Source organism: Vanacampus margaritifer, chromosome 1 (genome assembly GCF_051991255.1).
Source record: "Vanacampus margaritifer isolate UIUO_Vmar chromosome 1, RoL_Vmar_1.0, whole genome shotgun sequence".
Classification (NCBI taxonomy): Eukaryota; Metazoa; Chordata; class Actinopteri; order Syngnathiformes; family Syngnathidae; genus Vanacampus; species Vanacampus margaritifer.
This window is the reverse complement of record NC_135432.1, coordinates 56,978,277-56,993,973: the sequence shown is the minus strand read 5'-3', so window position 1 is coordinate 56,993,973 and position 15,697 is coordinate 56,978,277. Positions and strand designations below refer to the sequence as shown.

Here is a 15,697-nt window from a genome sequence, read left to right as displayed (position 1 = left end):
AATTTTATAATGCTACAAGAATTATTGCAAAAACACCTTCCATGTGTTGTTTTTAAAGATTAAAACTGGTGGTTTTACGTCACAAGTCAAATGACGGTTTTATGACGGCTGCATTCGAGGAGGGTTTGAAGTCGGATTTATCCTAGTCGGAGTGTCCCTCAAAGGCAGCGTTCGAGACAAATGTTAACAACAAAGATGGCTCTGATAAATTGTTGTTCTGGTTAACGCAGTCATTCCAATTGTGTCACGTGAACATATGTCTTGTGCCTCGAACGCTAAAGGTTAATAATTCTGATTTCCCACTTTCCTCGAATGCATTTTATCCTCGGTGAGAGGACACTCTAATTGAAATGTGTTGGACTTCAGACCGTTGTAATTTGAATTGTCAGGATTATTTTTTATGTCAAAATGTAATTAAATGTTGTTTGACTGGTTTCAGTGGTTTGTATGTTAGTCACAGGCACAAGCAATACCGTGAAAACGAGCATTGCATTGCGGAAATATCAGAAATGCCCGGATGTTTTTAATTGTCAATACCTGCAAAATACGATTGCAGTCTTTAAGAGCAGTATTTAAAATATTTACATAATCTAGATATTCATTGATCAGTTTTAATTGACTGGATATATATCTTTAGGCACAGTATATGGTTGCACTACATCATAAATGTGTCTTGAATATTCTTACCCTAATTGCATGTGCAGCACTGCCATGACGTAAACACAAACACAAAGTAGCTCAGCATGCCACACACACACACACACACACACACACACGCACACACACACACACACACGCACACACACGCACACACACACACACACACACACAGACAAATTATTCTTTTGAACATTATTATAACTCTTAACAGAGGCTGCAGTGCTATCTACTGGAAAATACTCTGCATCGCACTTTCAGAGCGAATACAAATAATAGATGGACACTTGGTGCTATTAGGGCCAAATTTGTGTTTATTTTTAAACGAGTTTGGACCGGCTACTCAGAGATGAGGTGTAAAAAATGTGTGTAACATATGCACCGTATTTAGATATTAGAATAGACACCCTAATGTGGAAGGGGAAAAATGGGAAAAATAAATGAGGAGTGAAACCAAGGCATCCCCGCCAGCAGGAGGCGATGGAGGTAGGCGTAAACTTACCAACGAGTAAATAAAAAGCTCTGTGAGGCTTCGCTGCACTTGAGTAAGCTCCGCGGTGCTGAAAAGGACAGCTCCCCCACGGCTGCAGGTACAATTCTCGTCTCTTCATCATCATCATCACCACCATCATTATCGTGCTTTGTTGTCCACGCAAAAATCACATTTATGACATCATTACAATGTTTTAATAATTCATAGGTGAAGTCTATCTCTGTCTTGACTGTCTCTGACTGTGTGGAATGGGTGTGAGTGTGTGTGTGGCAGTACGTGGGAGAGGTGGCGGTTGAGGAGGGCATCGTGTGGGTCATCCCCGTGTTCCACGTCGAGTCTCTGAATCACGGGCATAGCTGTCATCTTCCACGCGAACGCTATTCAATTGTAGGTTAGCAGAGCACCGTGCAGAGGGCGAGGTATTTTTGGTCCACTCTTGGCCCCTAAGGGTCCAGGGAACCTAATTTGGTCAAATGAGTTTTCTCTTGCAGGAAACTTGACTCTCTCTCTCTCTCTCTCTCTCTCTCTCTCTCTCTCTCTCTCTCTCTCTCTCTCTCTCGTCAAATTTAAGTTTTGTAAAATGATAAATAAAGGATTTTGTTGGAAAGTTGTGCGTATAAAGAAGTCATCTAGATGAGTACCAATAAATGTTTATTCTGCCCTCATTTGTTCTTTGTTTGTTGTCTCACCATATTGATTCTTTCTATTTCTCTCTCTCTCTCTCATTTTGTATCAAGTTTTTCCATTGTCCGTTCTCAACATCGACCCACTTTTATAGAAGTTAATAACATTAAAGAAAATGTCATGTTCAAAATCAGCCTTTGGAAGCTGTCTTATTTTTAAACATAAATACACTTGCTTACATATTAAACGTCCCTTTCAAAGCACCTTATTAAGAAACCACAATCCAAATAATGCTGCACTTTGAATGTTTAATTTCAACATTAACAAATATGAGCAAAAAAAAAACCTGACAATTTACAACAGAGATCATGTCCCACTTTTCCATGTTTAAAATCGAATGTGTTTCCGATTTACGCTGTTAACATAATGTTATTTTCCAAATGAAAGGCAAATGTTTGAAATTAAAGGTTGTAGTCATTTTAAAATTGAGTTACGCCCCTAATACACAAATCAGAACACGCTGTGTTCTGTCACTAATGAGTGACCAGTCATGGCTCACTTTTCTGAGTTTGGTCATGTGACGTTCACAAGCTGAGCCGTGATTGGTTATTGCCTGAGCTCTGAGCATTTGTGATGTCATTTTCAGTCAACAGAAAGTAGCAAAATGGCCGCCCCCTGTGGTGAATTTTGTCGCTTTATTCATATTCCACAAAGGCAATATTAGAATATTTGGGTTGACTTTAAGAACAATTAAGTTAACCAAAAATGCAAGGTTTTAGGGAAAACGCATTCACACCTCTTTTTTTTAACTAGTTTGGAATGTGGGAGAAACATGCTAACTCTTTATCACTGCTGGTGATAATTAGTATGGTTACTTGTCGCGTGTCTTCCACACAGGCATGTTCACCCGGATGCTCAAACTGAGGCTCCTCAATGCCGTGGCCCCTGCATACTTTTTCACGGCGACAGTGGCCACCTTCATCCTGCACTTTGGCTTCTTCATGCCAACAATCTTCCCCAGCCCCGGAACGTCGCCAGGAGGGTCCACAACTCTCCACACCGTCATCTTCCTTTTCCTGATGTTCAACGCCCTCGGGAATTACACGATGACTATCCTGTATCCCGCAGCTAGCGCCAACGAGACGGCGGTCCCGGTGTGTTCGCCGCACTGCTCGGACAAAGTGGACGCGCACTACCTACTGAATGGTCGCCACTTTTGCAAACTATGCAAGAAAGTTATACTCAAACGGGATCACCATTGCTTCTTCACGGGGAATTGTATCGGCAACAAAAACATGCGCTACTTTATCATGTTTTGCATCTACACCTCGTGCACTTGCTTGTACTCGTTGGTTCTTGGTGTGGCCTTCCTCACAGTGGAGTATTCCATATCTTTTGAGAACCCGCTGACCTTCCTGACCCTTCTGCCCCTCTCCACTGGTTACTTCTTCACAGGTGAGTTTTCTATGTTTATTAACTCATTCACTGCCATTGACGGCTATAGACGTCAAAAATTCATTTGAACTGTTTCTATCGGTTCCACATTTTTTTCCACTTTTGTTAACAAGAGTATGAAAACCTAGAAAACATGTATTGTACATTTAGAACAGATATAAAATGTGTGATTAATCGTGAGTTAACTAGTGAAGTCATGTGAATAATTACAATTAAAAATCGCCTGATTCCCCTAATTAAAAAAAAAGAAAAAAAGATGATTAAAAATTAGGGGGAATCAGACAATTAATTTTTTTAATTGTAATTAATCGCATGACCTCAATAGTTAACTCATGATTAAACACAAATTTTACATCTGTTTTAAATGTACAATACAAAAATCTAGGTTTTCATACTTTTGAAAAAAATGTGAAATGTGAAACTAATAGAAATAGTTCAAATAAATTTTTGACGTCTATAGCCGTCAATGGCAGTGAATGAGTTAAATCGAATCAAATCAACTCCATGATAATATATGATGTAATCCCTAACCTTCCATCCAGGAACAATCTCCGGCCTGCAGCTGTTCCTGGTGCTGATGCTGTATGTGTGGCTGGGCATCGGGCTGGTGTGCGCAGGCTTCTGTTGCCAGCAGGTGCTGCTGGTGGCCCGGGGCCAGACCTGGTGTCAGATGCAGAGGGGGCAGCCCGTGGAGAACCGCAGCCCCTGGAAAAGCAACCTCATGGATGTGTTTGGCACCAACTGGGCGCTGGGCCTCATTGTGCCTGTGCACACAGCCCAGATGTGCTCTGAGGAGGCACTCAAGCGAGACTGAGCATTCATCTTATTTATTTATCAGCAGCTTCCAATAGGTCACACAAACCACACTTCGTATAAATGCTCTGTAGGGTGAATCGTATACATACAAAAAACAACGGGTCTTTTGCAAAATCTCTGCATCTAAAATTGCACAAAAGCAGAATTTGAAAAGTTTTATGGTGTCACAGTTTGACCCTGAAACAGAAGGTTTACTATTTCCTGTGGGAAAAATACTTTTGTTGCTGAACAAATTGACAAGTGTCCCAGAATCGATTGTGCTATTCTCATTTTAAAACCAAAAACGATTTAATATAGAAGTAATAAAAATACATTAACAATTGAATAATAAAACTAAGATACATTTAAACTATTTACCATTTGAAGATAAGGTAGCGGGACCGCGTAATGTTTGTAGTTCTGAATTGCTTTATGTTTAAGTAATTGAGCTCCATTTAGAGAAAAATAAGGCTTTACCGCCATCTTGTGGAATTAATAGACAATTATAACCCTTTTTTTTGCGTACTCATAGACTACTATTCGTGGCAGGGCTCCTATTCCTACAAATAGCAAAAACCTACGCTCAACATGGCTGGTTGGGGAAAATAGGATGTTAGTATACAAAGTAAAAAATAGGCCATGCTACAGCTACATGCTATTTATGTAAACAACTATTTAGCGTACTTAATCAGTCTTTAATTAATACTCTTATGCATAGCAAAAAAAATCAAAACAGATTTGCTGACGTCTCGTGTGATGGTTTCTCAGTCAATTCCAAGTTTTGTTCGACTTTTAAGGCACATTTTGGTTGGATTTTATTGCATTTGCTTCGTCATGACTTCAATTTATCTTTCGGCACATTCCTTCAAGGAGAGGAGCCATATACAGTGAGCATAATAGGAGTGTACATTTCTCTTTTACGAAACGTTTATTTAAAAAAATATTTAGGTCATAAACATTTGTTGCTTTGCTTTATATATATATATATATATATATAATTAATCTCACAACTAGAATGCGACTTGAATGCTCCTCCACACAGAGAGTAATGACCATTCAGGAAATGTATTTTTACAATTCTTACATTCGGTGTTAAGGGCTAGCAGGCAATAGTGACCCTCAAGCATAAACATAATGTCTGCTCTTCAGAATGTGACAGCCTGGGAGGTGATGGGTAACACAGTGTAGTTATCAGGGTATTACTCACAATGTGCCATAACATCATGTCCTATATTACGTGCTTTGTACACAATGGCCCCACAGATGAAGCAATTGCTGTATACTGCTAATGCTAATAATGGGGTCATGCATAGGACTTTCCACTGTTATAATGCAGCTACTGTTTGGAGTTTTTAGCATTGTAACAGATGTTTTAGATTTCATTACATATTTTAATTCTTATAAAGATATTTTATCTATTGTTGCTATACACGTAAATCCCAAGTGCTATAATGTTGTCTTCATTTAAAAGCACTCAGGTGATACAGTACAAGGTAATAGGTTCAATTTCAATTATTCACAGTGGATAGTTTCTTTTTTAAGTGCGGAATAAAGGACAGAGAAATAAATGATTTTTCAAATGAATTTTTATGAGAATTCATCAAGGTAGGTGACTTTTGCACAAGAGGCACGCTTCACAAAAAGGTACATTTTGTTTGCTAAAAACAGGGCAGATTTATTTACGTCACCGTCTTATTACTGTTGACTGTACAAGTGTTGCCAAAATAAAACTAAAATACTGTACAGTATTACAACCTGCCATTAAACTCATCCATGTACCTTATGGCTTCCCATTATCAGATTGTTTACTGTTTGGGGAGCTATGGCAGGATGAACACAAATTCAAGCTCTAACAAGCACACACATGTTCAAAAGGCACAGTTAACCATTCATTTTTACATAAAAAAAAAAAAAAATCAAGCATATAAGCGATATTCTGAGAACTAAAGTGCAAGATCTGATATGTCATTACTTTTCAGCTATAATATGAACAATGATCTTGTTACATAAAAACAAGAGTAAAAAACAGCATGAACAAATATGGCAGTAACAGAAACAAAGTAAACACAATTTGAAGGGTTCACAACTTCACTGAACACAATTGAACCTTGTTCTAATTTTTAAGGAATTGATACCATATTTCTAAGGTAACTGTCAATGTTTTGCAATTTATTATTTTTTTTTACAAGAATAAAATCTAAAAATAAATAATATTTAAAAAGGTAAGAAATTAATATTTTTTTTTACAAGTTGGATTTTTTTTTGCAAACTGCCAGTAGTCTACACATGAAAAAGGACAAGGGGATGCAAATTGTGTCAAACTATTAAACCTTAAAAAAAATATTAAGAAATGAAACTCACATGCATTTATAGACAATGCAACTTAACAAGTACACAAGAGGTTGCAGGGATGTGTGTCATTCTATGCAAATTGAAATTTGTACTGTTTGTCCTAAAAGGCCAACGCCACGCTACTGTACCACAGATGTCTTTCCAAATTATTTAATTGTAGGAGAACGCCCCCCCCCCCCCCCAGATCCATGACAATGCTACCCATTTACTTTTTGTACTTTACATAACAATTAACACCAAATGTTACTGAAATCATGACCTTAAAATAAATTCAAATGAATAATGTAACCTCTATTTCCATTTCAGTGTACTTCTCATGGGAAAAAGGTATTTACAAACCGAAAACAATTGCAGGTTAATTAACATCAAAGAACAAATGATGTTCAAGAGGTTGACTGTATTTTATTCTCCGACCACATTTTTCTATTGCAACATGAGTAGCTCAAATTTCACTTTACATAGTAGCCAATGCTGACGTTCACAAGCTGAGCCGTGATTGGTTATTGCCTGAGCTCTGAGCATTTGTGATGTCATTTTCAGTCAACAGAAAGTAGCAAAATGGCCGCCCCCTGTGGTGAATTTTGTCGCTTTATTCATATTCCACAAAGGCAATATTAGAATATTTGGGTTGACTTTAAGAACAATTAAGTTAACCAAAAATGCAAGGTTTTAGGGAAAACGCATTCACACCTCTTTTTTTTAACTAGTTTGGAATGTGGGAGAAACATGCTAACTCTTTATCACTGCTGGTGATAATTAGTATGGTTACTTGTCGCGTGTCTTCCACACAGGCATGTTCACCCGGATGCTCAAACTGAGGCTCCTCAATGCCGTGGCCCCTGCATACTTTTTCACGGCGACAGTGGCCACCTTCATCCTGCACTTTGGCTTCTTCATGCCAACAATCTTCCCCAGCCCCGGAACGTCGCCAGGAGGGTCCACAACTCTCCACACCGTCATCTTCCTTTTCCTGATGTTCAACGCCCTCGGGAATTACACGATGACTATCCTGTATCCCGCAGCTAGCGCCAACGAGACGGCGGTCCCGGTGTGTTCGCCGCACTGCTCGGACAAAGTGGACGCGCACTACCTACTGAATGGTCGCCACTTTTGCAAACTATGCAAGAAAGTTATACTCAAACGGGATCACCATTGCTTCTTCACGGGGAATTGTATCGGCAACAAAAACATGCGCTACTTTATCATGTTTTGCATCTACACCTCGTGCACTTGCTTGTACTCGTTGGTTCTTGGTGTGGCCTTCCTCACAGTGGAGTATTCCATATCTTTTGAGAACCCGCTGACCTTCCTGACCCTTCTGCCCCTCTCCACTGGTTACTTCTTCACAGGTGAGTTTTCTATGTTTATTAACTCATTCACTGCCATTGACGGCTATAGACGTCAAAAATTCATTTGAACTGTTTCTATCGGTTCCACATTTTTTTCCACTTTTGTTAACAAGAGTATGAAAACCTAGAAAACATGTATTGTACATTTAGAACAGATATAAAATGTGTGATTAATCGTGAGTTAACTAGTGAAGTCATGTGAATAATTACAATTAAAAATCGCCTGATTCCCCTAATTAAAAAAAAAGAAAAAAAGATGATTAAAAATTAGGGGGAATCAGACAATTAATTTTTTTAATTGTAATTAATCGCATGACCTCAATAGTTAACTCATGATTAAACACAAATTTTACATCTGTTTTAAATGTACAATACAAAAATCTAGGTTTTCATACTTTTGAAAAAAATGTGAAATGTGAAACTAATAGAAATAGTTCAAATAAATTTTTGACGTCTATAGCCGTCAATGGCAGTGAATGAGTTAAATCGAATCAAATCAACTCCATGATAATATATGATGTAATCCCTAACCTTCCATCCAGGAACAATCTCCGGCCTGCAGCTGTTCCTGGTGCTGATGCTGTATGTGTGGCTGGGCATCGGGCTGGTGTGCGCAGGCTTCTGTTGCCAGCAGGTGCTGCTGGTGGCCCGGGGCCAGACCTGGTGTCAGATGCAGAGGGGGCAGCCCGTGGAGAACCGCAGCCCCTGGAAAAGCAACCTCATGGATGTGTTTGGCACCAACTGGGCGCTGGGCCTCATTGTGCCTGTGCACACAGCCCAGATGTGCTCTGAGGAGGCACTCAAGCGAGACTGAGCATTCATCTTATTTATTTATCAGCAGCTTCCAATAGGTCACACAAACCACACTTCGTATAAATGCTCTGTAGGGTGAATCGTATACATACAAAAAACAACGGGTCTTTTGCAAAATCTCTGCATCTAAAATTGCACAAAAGCAGAATTTGAAAAGTTTTATGGTGTCACAGTTTGACCCTGAAACAGAAGGTTTACTATTTCCTGTGGGAAAAATACTTTTGTTGCTGAACAAATTGACAAGTGTCCCAGAATCGATTGTGCTATTCTCATTTTAAAACCAAAAACGATTTAATATAGAAGTAATAAAAATACATTAACAATTGAATAATAAAACTAAGATACATTTAAACTATTTACCATTTGAAGATAAGGTAGCGGGACCGCGTAATGTTTGTAGTTCTGAATTGCTTTATGTTTAAGTAATTGAGCTCCATTTAGAGAAAAATAAGGCTTTACCGCCATCTTGTGGAATTAATAGACAATTATAACCCTTTTTTTTGCGTACTCATAGACTACTATTCGTGGCAGGGCTCCTATTCCTACAAATAGCAAAAACCTACGCTCAACATGGCTGGTTGGGGAAAATAGGATGTTAGTATACAAAGTAAAAAATAGGCCATGCTACAGCTACATGCTATTTATGTAAACAACTATTTAGCGTACTTAATCAGTCTTTAATTAATACTCTTATGCATAGCAAAAAAAATCAAAACAGATTTGCTGACGTCTCGTGTGATGGTTTCTCAGTCAATTCCAAGTTTTGTTCGACTTTTAAGGCACATTTTGGTTGGATTTTATTGCATTTGCTTCGTCATGACTTCAATTTATCTTTCGGCACATTCCTTCAAGGAGAGGAGCCATATACAGTGAGCATAATAGGAGTGTACATTTCTCTTTTACGAAACGTTTATTTAAAAAAATATTTAGGTCATAAACATTTGTTGCTTTGCTTTATATATATATATATATATATATAATTAATCTCACAACTAGAATGCGACTTGAATGCTCCTCCACACAGAGAGTAATGACCATTCAGGAAATGTATTTTTACAATTCTTACATTCGGTGTTAAGGGCTAGCAGGCAATAGTGACCCTCAAGCATAAACATAATGTCTGCTCTTCAGAATGTGACAGCCTGGGAGGTGATGGGTAACACAGTGTAGTTATCAGGGTATTACTCACAATGTGCCATAACATCATGTCCTATATTACGTGCTTTGTACACAATGGCCCCACAGATGAAGCAATTGCTGTATACTGCTAATGCTAATAATGGGGTCATGCATAGGACTTTCCACTGTTATAATGCAGCTACTGTTTGGAGTTTTTAGCATTGTAACAGATGTTTTAGATTTCATTACATATTTTAATTCTTATAAAGATATTTTATCTATTGTTGCTATACACGTAAATCCCAAGTGCTATAATGTTGTCTTCATTTAAAAGCACTCAGGTGATACAGTACAAGGTAATAGGTTCAATTTCAATTATTCACAGTGGATAGTTTCTTTTTTAAGTGCGGAATAAAGGACAGAGAAATAAATGATTTTTCAAATGAATTTTTATGAGAATTCATCAAGGTAGGTGACTTTTGCACAAGAGGCACGCTTCACAAAAAGGTACATTTTGTTTGCTAAAAACAGGGCAGATTTATTTACGTCACCGTCTTATTACTGTTGACTGTACAAGTGTTGCCAAAATAAAACTAAAATACTGTACAGTATTACAACCTGCCATTAAACTCATCCATGTACCTTATGGCTTCCCATTATCAGATTGTTTACTGTTTGGGGAGCTATGGCAGGATGAACACAAATTCAAGCTCTAACAAGCACACACATGTTCAAAAGGCACAGTTAACCATTCATTTTTACATAAAAAAAAAAAAAAATCAAGCATATAAGCGATATTCTGAGAACTAAAGTGCAAGATCTGATATGTCATTACTTTTCAGCTATAATATGAACAATGATCTTGTTACATAAAAACAAGAGTAAAAAACAGCATGAACAAATATGGCAGTAACAGAAACAAAGTAAACACAATTTGAAGGGTTCACAACTTCACTGAACACAATTGAACCTTGTTCTAATTTTTAAGGAATTGATACCATATTTCTAAGGTAACTGTCAATGTTTTGCAATTTATTATTTTTTTTTACAAGAATAAAATCTAAAAATAAATAATATTTAAAAAGGTAAGAAATTAATATTTTTTTTTACAAGTTGGATTTTTTTTTGCAAACTGCCAGTAGTCTACACATGAAAAAGGACAAGGGGATGCAAATTGTGTCAAACTATTAAACCTTAAAAAAAATATTAAGAAATGAAACTCACATGCATTTATAGACAATGCAACTTAACAAGTACACAAGAGGTTGCAGGGATGTGTGTCATTCTATGCAAATTGAAATTTGTACTGTTTGTCCTAAAAGGCCAACGCCACGCTACTGTACCACAGATGTCTTTCCAAATTATTTAATTGTAGGAGAACGCCCCCCCCCCCCCCAGATCCATGACAATGCTACCCATTTACTTTTTGTACTTTACATAACAATTAACACCAAATGTTACTGAAATCATGACCTTAAAATAAATTCAAATGAATAATGTAACCTCTATTTCCATTTCAGTGTACTTCTCATGGGAAAAAGGTATTTACAAACCGAAAACAATTGCAGGTTAATTAACATCAAAGAACAAATGATGTTCAAGAGGTTGACTGTATTTTATTCTCCGACCACATTTTTCTATTGCAACATGAGTAGCTCAAATTTCACTTTACATAGTAGCCAATGCTGATGACGTGATGAAAATAATGATTTGAAAGATTTTTGTTTTACTGTGAGGATATGCTGTAATATTAAGGGGGAAAAAAGTGTAGGTTCAAAGCTGACTGTGTCTGTGATGTTGGATGCACCCTGGATCACTAATCAGCCAATTGCAGGGCACATTCACAGTAATGCTGGGAAAATGAAGCTTCATGAACCCCTTGCGATATTTTTTTTCCTCCTCTAGATGGTGCTCTTCGGTTAAAGATATTAAACTTGCCAGGGAAAAAAGTCCCTCTTCAACTTCGAGTGTCTTCCTTTTGGTATGAAATCCGACTAAACTATTTTTTTTAGAAGAGACTCCTTCAGCGTGCGCATTGCAGCATGCTTGTATATGAGTCACTTTAGTGATAGTAGATGCTGTAGCCCTACATTAAGGTTGGGTACAAAAGGAGCACAGAAGCAGTTAATGCAAGTTGACCATCAAGTTAGTAGTGATGATGGGTATTTGAATTAGGAGGCTGGTGACATGCTGGCTCCTCACATTATGAACTGCTAGTCAAGTCACCAACATAGTGCTAAGTAGGTCTCTCCTAGTGCCATGCCGTGCACCGTTACTTGTTGAAGTCCTGCAGAGAGAGCTGGAGTTTAGTCCACAGCTGAGGGTCTCCGCTTGCCAGGGCTTCCAGCAGGAGCGCCGTATGCTCCCGGAGAAGCTGCAGCTGACTTTGGGTGCGCTTGTTGTCCTTGATGAGCTGCTTGGTGCGCATGGTGATGCCCAGCAGGCCGCAGTTGCTGAGGATGTTGTAGGTATTGCTGAAACGCTTCAACTTGTTGCTCTCTGCTAAGAGGCCGTCCGGGTAAATGTCAGGACACAGCGGGTTGTCATCCAGCTCGGTCAGAGACTGATAAGTGGAGGGGGGAACAGAGCTGCTCGCTGTCGCAGAGGAAAGACACTTCTCGTTAAGAAGCTTGGAGCTCTCAGCTGGCACAGGAGAGCGGTTGTGTGATACGTCAAATTTGGGCAAACTTGCTTTGTTGGGAGCGTGTGGGTCACACTCAGGGGTGGGGGCGCCGTGCTGCCTGTTGCCTCGTCGATGTCTTCGGTGTCGCTGGTCATATGCTGAAGATGAATTTCCTCTCAATCTGGAGGATCCTGACCTCTTTGAGGGTGTAACTACTGGGTTTGGAGCGATTCTGGGATACGACTTGACGGTGGATGTGTAGCTTTTTGACTGGGGGATATTTTCAGGGGTTGTTTTGGGCGACATCATTGGTTGAAGCAGAACCATTTGGGGTTGAGGCATGGCATCAAGAGATGAAGGGAAGCCCCACTGTTGCTCAGCTGGAGTCACCGGCGATGGCTAACACAAATAAATAAATAGGAAAGAGTGATTACCTACTAAATAAGTGGAAGAAAAGATCACACAGGTGGTGGTAATTTTTTTTCATTTACACAACACTACCAGCTGTTTTGTCTGCGCTACGCTAGCAACACTTTGTACACTTTCAGATTCAATTGAATGTATTTGTACATATCCAGAAAACACAAAATAAAATATAAAAAAGAAGAATGTTTGACAGACAATAATGGTTGTGTCCTGTTAGTAGATAAGACCCCCCCCCCCCCCTCCAAAAAAAAGGGGAAAAAAAGGGTCATTTTACACTTCATATTGTGCATTCTAGTGAATTTTCAGAGTAAAAATGTTGGTAACAAATTTCTCAGTGACATATTTTTTTCTTTTTTTCTACGTCTCCTCTAGCCTCACGATCCACAAGTGAGTGACGGCGGACAAACGTTACATGTGGGAGGTATATCCGCTCGTAACACGTATTTTATTTATTTATTATTATTATTATTATCTTTGATTAAATTTTCTTAAACTTCTTGCGTGGTCCGCCCAAGTATTAACATAGTGTGGGAAAACCTTGTATAGGAAAAAGAACAACAAAATGTAACTGTCTGGTACTAAGAGAACGCATAGGGACTAGTGTTTTAAGAAGATACCAGCATGGAAGACAATCAAATGAATCTTTACACTGACCACTGCTGTAAATGTTTACAGTAAATGATGACCATGTTCTATGCATTCAAGAGCTCAGCAGAAGTGGATGAACAACCATATCAGTGGTATTAAATAAGCCTGTTGAGTGTTTATCTTCCCTAGTTCAAAGCACCAAGTCAAAAGAAAGTTTGGTTCAAATCCGTTATGAGTGCCATTGATCGATCGATGCTTGTGTTCATGCTGTATTTACCTGATTCAGGACAAAATTATTCATAATGAGCATCGGGGAAAGTCCAGCATACGAGCCTCCCATCACAGCCAGCTGCACTCCAGCCGCATCTTGGCCGACTGCGGACCTTTTCCTGCCTGCATCTTCAGAGTCGGTCGCATCAACTGCACTCAGGTACTCTGAGCTGGCATCTGGAGGGGATGATACAAGTCAGCTCATCACATTTGACCAGTCTAATGTTACCACTTCCTGAGGGAGAACGTTAATACAGTATTGTGGAAACAGTTGGCAGATGTAGATTAGGATCTTGAGAGTCCCTGGAAAAGAAACCATCAACCTAATGGGGTTTCAACAAGTCCAGGTGTTTCCCTATTGTGTTATTTAAGACCTGGCCTGGCTGACCTAGTACAAGACACACAATGTGACCTAGATCTCGCTCTCTGATTGCGAATGACCCTTTTTTGTTTAATATGTCCAGAAGCGATAAAATCATAAAATTGATGGTACAGTACCGCTCTGTTAATAAAAAAAACACGATTGTCTCAAGATTATTGTCCAATTATGACTTGTCAATATGCTTTTCATTCTCATTTCAATTCTCATTATTCCATGGATGATTGTGGGTTTTCAACTCTTTAACAAAAGGGTACCAGAATTTTGCTTGTGTTATGTGCACAAAGAAAATAGCACTCACACAAACAGCATACTCAGTTATGTTCTGAGGCTGTTTTGCTAAATCTGGCACAGTGTTTTGAATAGATACAACATATTGGTTATCTGAACAGAGGATACAACAAAACACTAACCTGAGAAGCCTGAATCTCGTTCCAAGTCCTGCTTAGATGCGTCATGGTGTGTTACCCTGGTGATAGATGATGCCCGGTGTTGGAGGGGTTGACTGGAGCTGCTCATGTTTGTCTCGATTCAACCTGAAGAGAATATACAAGTAGATGAGCATAAAATGTTTTTGTTGTGAAATTTAGCTTGTCACATCAGTTGTCTTCAGAGAAGTTATTCACATATTACTTGTTTAGTAAATTTAAAGAAGTAATTGATCAGCAAAACGAAATCTTAGATCTTGAAAGAAGTTAGTTAAAAAATTAGTTCAATAAGAATACGAATGAGTTTTCAGATTTATTGATGACACAGATTTAATAGGCCACTGAAATGATTATGAACCTTATCTGCTCCCAGTTACGAGTGACGTCAATGACGCAACGATCAGCAAATGCACATTCAACATATACAGGACCAAACACAGCTGTTAACAACACACTTCATAATCGTTGCCAACAGTCACTAAAAAGAAACTTGACAATCACGTGTGTTACGTTTTAAATGGACGACATTTACAAATTGGGGGCGTGCCAGCGTTGTTGCGGCGTTTCCTAACGTTAGCTAGCAAACAAAAGAGAAAAAAGACAAACAGCCACTGCTATCGCTTGCTTTAAACACAAGCCTATTGTCAATATTTGCAATTATCCACTTAACTGTTGGGCGCGTGAGCTTTCTAAAAACTGTTTACATCGTACGTAAGCTAATATTAGCATATAGTTGGCGTGGCAAGCATATCGATATCGTTTATCTATATATGTGATTTAAAAAAAAAACGGTACCCTTACCAATTAGATTCAGGATTCAAAGTAGATAGCCGTCAAATAGTCACGCATGCAAAGTTGTTTTTATTGAAGTCTTGTTATCCAGCCTTTTCCTGTTTTCTTATGGCAGAATTGACGTCACACTGAGTTTCTCCTCTTCTTCTTTGGCAAACATAGCGGCACCCATTAAAATAAGTAGTCCTGCCGCCCTCTGTTGGAACATAACTGCACAACAACAACAACAACAACAACAATAATCATAATAATAATTTATAGGTTCCAAAAGAACATATATGTTAACTCAGTCACTGCCTTTGACAAGTATACTTATCAATTACATTATTTTCACCGGGGCCAGGCGGGGATAATCAGATTATGCTCCACTGTAACTGTCAAACTTGGAAACAACTTTACTGATGTACAACCGCATGAAATTATACGAAGTGTCCAGTAAATGTACAAGGAAATGCTGCTATATCGCCAAAACTATGCAATTCTATTTATAACTGCACTGCTTATGGTAACCCCACTCCTACCCCCCCAAAAAAC

The 15,697-nt window shown here is 38.7% G+C and overlaps 3 protein-coding genes across 4 annotated transcripts; 2 read left to right on the top strand and 1 right to left on the bottom strand.

Annotated features, from left to right (window-relative positions):
- Positions 1-1,180: 1,180 nt before the first annotated feature.
- Positions 1,181-6,272, top strand: LOC144043016 (palmitoyltransferase ZDHHC22-like). 2 transcript variants are annotated; one of them, XM_077556207.1, is made up of 3 exons: positions 1,181-1,247; positions 2,672-3,229; positions 3,772-6,271. In XM_077556207.1, exons 2-3 carry the CDS (start codon positions 2,674-2,676, stop codon positions 4,041-4,043), a joined length of 828 nt encoding a protein of 275 aa, XP_077412333.1. In that variant the 5' UTR covers positions 1,181-1,247; positions 2,672-2,673; the 3' UTR covers positions 4,044-6,271. The 2 variants fall into 2 exon arrangements, with proteins under 2 accessions (XP_077412333.1, XP_077412325.1); XM_077556199.1 differs by having other exon boundaries at positions 1,190-1,537; positions 3,772-6,272.
- Positions 6,273-6,919: 647 nt separating this feature from the next.
- LOC144042995 (palmitoyltransferase ZDHHC22-like) lies at positions 6,920-10,241 on the top strand. Its single transcript, XM_077556163.1, has 2 exons — positions 6,920-7,725; positions 8,268-10,241. Exons 1-2 carry the CDS (start codon positions 7,170-7,172, stop codon positions 8,537-8,539), a joined length of 828 nt encoding a protein of 275 aa, XP_077412289.1. The 5' UTR covers positions 6,920-7,169; the 3' UTR covers positions 8,540-10,241.
- Positions 10,089-15,673, bottom strand: cipca (CLOCK-interacting pacemaker a). The gene is made up of 4 exons (XM_077556148.1): positions 15,173-15,673; positions 14,357-14,479; positions 13,572-13,741; positions 10,089-12,679 (listed from the first exon to the last, which is right to left on the bottom strand). Exons 2-4 carry the CDS (start codon positions 14,460-14,462, stop codon positions 11,930-11,932), a joined length of 1,026 nt encoding a protein of 341 aa, XP_077412274.1. The 5' UTR covers positions 14,463-14,479; positions 15,173-15,673; the 3' UTR covers positions 10,089-11,929.
- Positions 15,674-15,697: the final 24 nt, after the last annotated feature.